We start from the raw sequence: 4,703 nt of genomic DNA, 5'->3' as shown, positions 1-4,703 counted from the left end.
ATATCCACAAATATGCAATATTTCCTAAAATATGCACCAAGCTGCCAAAATATGCATTTTTCTTAGCTTATTTTAATTAAAAAACATTAGATATGTATAGAAAACTTACAATTTTGTTGACATACCTCTTAATGACAAACATGCATTTTGTATATAATCCGAGCCTTAGTAATGAGTCACTTTCCAACCTCTGTCAAAATATCTTACTAAAAGTGGTGTCGCAATTGGTTTAATTAATGTGATAGCTAGGTCTCCATTTAGATAAACAACAGGAGCTAAGGCAACAATTCTTTCGAGGTATTGACTCGCCAAATCTGGGTATTTTGAGGCAAACATGAAGGAAACAGTGGTGCCCATGGAATGGCCAACATAGACGGCTTTTTGCCCAGAATCGTTAAAAACAAATTCGAGTTGAGTTGGAATATCAACCGCTGCAATATCGTCCAAACTACAATTTTTATCGTAAAAACTGGTGTTTTTTTTTTCGAAAAAAAATTACTTATAATTCCAAAACTTTGCATCATGWGTGGTTAACTTGACGTGTTTGTTTGAATACGTCGACCCTCTGGTATTACCCAAATACACCGCCCAGCCCTTATCGGCGAAATAAAACGCTTGAAACACAAAATTAATCCCAATCAAAAACAAAGCAAAAAATACCAATCGATCGGTTCCCGATATCGACCCAAGGCCCCGAATTCGTCGCAACCCCATGCTGGATGAACATGGGTTTCATGGGTCCTTGGGCTTTCCTCGAGGTGATTTTATAGACTGTTAAAATATACCCATCACTGGTGGTCACACTGTTTGCCTTGATTTGATATCCGTGTCTTTGTGTCACCGTCATCTGGACGCAAAAGTCGTGATTTGGGCTCAAGAGTGGTAAAGTTACTTACGACGTTTGAGAGGACATCAGGATTGTGGTAACAGCGAGGGCTAACAGCTGCAACGTGATATTCGAGAAGTAAAGGACAAGCATTGTTTTGTAAGCTTAGGGAAAAAGCACAAGGGATGAAAAGAAAAATAAAAGAAGGTAAAAGTATGTAGTTCATGGTTGGAAGACACCAAAAGACTGATTTTTTGCCTGGCAATAAAGAATGTTTTTTGCAAATACAAAGATAAGACAATTTTACTTAAGTATGAATTGTAATTAAAATTTTTAAACCTTGAATACACGAAAATACATAGAGTGAGTCTAGTAAAATGTTTCATTTTTTATTTATTGTTTCAATAATTGTTGTGGCTAATGTTTAACAAAATTTCAGTAATACACACGGTATAACACAAATACTGTCTAATTAAAATTTATGTTTATACAACTTTTATTGTAATCTAAAGCGTCACAGACACTTTAATGATAACACGATATAAAATCTATAAATCTACCCACTTTGACTCTTAATTACAGTGTTTATTATTATTTTTTTATAATAATAGCATAATTATTTAATTTTGTAACAAAAAAGTGCATTCTACTGAATTCCACCAAGGTTAAAAGCATTTTTGATAGGTTGTAATAAAAGCAATATTTTTCGATAACAGTTTTCTAATGTGTTATGTATTGTATAAATTATTATTTAAGTATTTTTYGAATAGATACATCGTAAAAAAAACGTAAAGATTAAAGAATACATAGTAAATAAATATAAATTAAAAAAATAACTAATACTGTTGTATTTCTGGCTGCGTAGACACTTAAAACCGTAATAAATTACAATAAATAAAATACAAGGTGTTTCAATAAAATTATAGCAATTCGCCATAAAAATTCACTAAAAAATAATTCCACTGTAGAATATCTCTAAAGGAWATCCTACTGGTTAATTTGTTTCCTTTTTTTTTTTGATTTAGTAAGTGTGGCTAACCACAAAAACTATCATATCAGTTAGACAACTAAATTGAATATCCTCTTTTCTGGTAAGAAAAAAACAGTATTTTTCTTGATTTGCTTTATATCACATAAACGGAAATTTATGGTTTGTTGGAGAGATATGTACAGGGTGCGCCAGAACTCGCGCCACAGAGAAAAGTGCCATATAAGATAAGATACCAAGAACATGGAAAAAATGTTAAAAAAATTGTTTCTATAAAAATTTCGAAGTTATGAGGGTTTAAAGTTTGCACTTTGACTCTATTTATCTCTGTTGAAAAAATAATTTTCCAAGTTTTTTTGCTATAAGCTATTAAAAGAGGAAACAAGGCAGCTTTTATTGGCAAAATTTTTGTCTTTTTACTAAATAAAAAACATATACAAGATCATCATTACCATTAAAAAGATATAAAAAATGTCAAATATCAAAAAATAAATGTCAAAATTTTTTGACAGATAGAATTTTTTAAACATTTTRTTCATGTTCTTGGTATCTTACCTTACTTAGAAATTTTCTATAGGACGCGAGTTCTGGCTCACCKTGTATWGAGCGGATTTGTATTTAAATTCACCKYAATGTGATTAATTTTTATTTACAGTTTGATCARTCTACATWATGCAACWACAAATAAAAAAATGAAATAATATTTACGAATTTAACAAATTTGTCACTTYGTAAGTTAAAGTTTTAGAACAAGACGACCTAAATATGGGTAAGTTAAAATTTTGTTTATCTTATTACGTAAAATTTGTTTTTTTACATCCAATAAAAGTTTGCTTAAATCAGTATTTTGAACTTTTGGTTTGATTTGAATCATCTTCTCCAAATCACTCTGTATTTGTAAAATGAAGTAACTTTTTGCGTAAAATAATCGAATTAGCATAAATTTTATGTAAGTGGGTGGCAATAATCTTTGTAAAAATTATGTATCATTTAATTTGAAGCATATAAACATAATTTTGGCTAATTTTCTCTACATACAACTAAAAGTCACAAAAACGTATTGTGTCAGCTGTCCAAAATATATCTCAATAGTTCACGAATATATACAGGGTGCGCCAAAACTCCCGCCCCAGAGAAAAATTTCAAGTACCAGGAACATGGAAAAAATGTTTAAAAAATTCGCTGTCAAAAAAATTGTGACATTTGACATTTTTTATGTCTATTTAATGATACTGATGATCTTGTACATGTTTTTTTACAATTATTTAGTAAAGGTACAAAAATTTTGCCAATAAAATCCACAAATAACATTGAACAGAGTTACAATTTAGGCTACAGCTTCCTTGTTTCCGCTTCTAATTATTTTCCCAACAGAAATAAATAGAGTCAAAGTGCAAATTTTAAACTCTCATAACTTAACGAATTTTTATAGATGTTTTTTTTAACATTTTTTCCATGTTTCTGGTATCTTACCTTTCTCTGGGACGCTTGTTCTGGCGCACCCTGTGCTTTTGTAACCTAAAGAAAAAAAAAACAAAAAAAATCAATCAATAAATTTTATTTTTGAAACTACAACCAAACAACATTATTCTGGTAAATCCCCTTTATCTAAAATCTCCTCCATGTTCTCGTAAAACAATTCGATCACATCTTCTGAGTAGAAAAAATCAATATGGTTGAAAGGCTTTCCGACATTAGACCCAGTCGCAAATGCCGTTTTTTCCTCACTTCCAATCTCATTAAACAATCTTTCRAAATTCTTCTTCTTGTAAAAACGGTCATTTTCACCATAAAACAAATGCACCGGCAATCTTAAATTTTTGAGTGYATAAGTTGGCGGCTTGGGAGACCCATATATTTGATTATTTTTAATCAAACCGAAATCGTACATCTGGAATTTTTTACTACTCGCGATTTGAAAATACTGTTTCAATTGAAAAATCGAGATGCCACTTGGAAAATAACTGAAGAGCAACAAGAAATCTTCCTAAAATTAAAACAAAACAGTTAATATCTGCTTAAGAAAGRTGAGACAATCAAGATCGACTGGCATTTGCAACCTAGCAACATTGTTGCTTAATTGTTTTCAGCAACTGAAACTCACGTCTGAAATCTGAGTAGTTTTACCAAAAGTTATATCTAGGAATAGTCTGCAGACAAGAGGAGCGTTATAAGAAAATTTGACCAAAATTGTGTGGATTAAAGTCTCATGGTAGAATATCCCCCAAATCCGAAATAAGTCCAAAATATCCTAAAAGTAGTATATTACATATCGAGGTGGAAAGTGTCTCAATTCTGGCGAAAGGATTGTTAATTTTATCCCAAAAGGTCAGTAATGAGTCACTTTCCAACCTCCGTCAAAATCAGAAATGTCAACCTTACATACAGAGTGTCCCAGAGCTCCGTATTTCTTCTATTACTTTGACAGTAAAGAAGATAACAAAATGAGGTTTGTTTTGGACGACAGACATTCATTTTTTCTATGGCCCAAAAATATTTTCGTCATTATAGGTAATTCCTATATAGGGTGCCGCAACAAAGTTATATTTTTTCWTATYAAACACCCGGTATATTATGCGCTTATTTGAAAGAGTTTTTAATTCTAAGAATATCCATATTAGGTTTTATGGGTCTTTATGAGCAATTTTATGAAAAAAAGTACCATTTTTGAAAAATTACTACGGTTTTGCTAGAAAGAAAAAGTGAACAAAAACAATTGCAAAAACAATTGAAACACTCTGTATGTTATTACTTTATCGTGTAGAGCTTTTAATAAGCTTTCTAAAAAAACAAAAACATTGAAAATTGATTTTTTTGTTGCTACCGTTTCCAATAATTGAATATTACTTGGACATTTCCTGTATCCTAGGATATTTGCAATGTTGCAAC

The 4,703-nt window shown here is 30.9% G+C and overlaps 2 protein-coding genes across 2 annotated transcripts in view; both read right to left on the bottom strand.

Moving 5' to 3' along the window:
• LOC123015163 (lipase member K-like) overlaps window positions 1-1,066 on the bottom strand; it is a 3,492-nt gene extending 2,426 nt beyond the window's left edge. Inside the window, exons 1-4 of the mRNA XM_044414707.1 lie at window positions 897-1,066; window positions 661-847; window positions 500-614; window positions 208-448 (exon numbers count right to left, since the gene is read on the bottom strand). Of these exons, the coding sequence (XP_044270642.1) occupies window positions 208-448; window positions 500-614; window positions 661-847; window positions 897-1,052 (699 nt within the window). The 5' untranslated portion in view covers window positions 1,053-1,066. The remainder of the gene's footprint in view (window positions 1-207; window positions 449-499; window positions 615-660; window positions 848-896) is intronic.
• Window positions 1,067-3,356: 2,290 nt separating this feature from the next.
• Window positions 3,357-4,703, bottom strand: part of LOC123009784 — a 14,559-nt gene continuing 13,212 nt past the window's right edge. Inside the window, exons 12-13 of the mRNA XM_044406306.1 lie at window positions 3,919-4,065; window positions 3,357-3,801 (exon numbers count right to left, since the gene is read on the bottom strand). Of these exons, the coding sequence (XP_044262241.1) occupies window positions 3,400-3,801; window positions 3,919-4,065 (549 nt within the window). The 3' untranslated portion in view covers window positions 3,357-3,399. The remainder of the gene's footprint in view (window positions 3,802-3,918; window positions 4,066-4,703) is intronic.

Source organism: Tribolium madens, unplaced genomic scaffold, assembly GCF_015345945.1.
Source record: "Tribolium madens isolate multiple individuals breed KSU strain unplaced genomic scaffold, Tmad_KSU_1.1 Scaffold_19;HRSCAF=116;Tcas5.2_LG9, whole genome shotgun sequence".
NCBI lineage: Eukaryota > Metazoa > Arthropoda > Insecta > Coleoptera > Tenebrionidae > Tribolium > Tribolium madens.
This window is presented reverse-complemented; position numbering and strand designations above follow the sequence as displayed.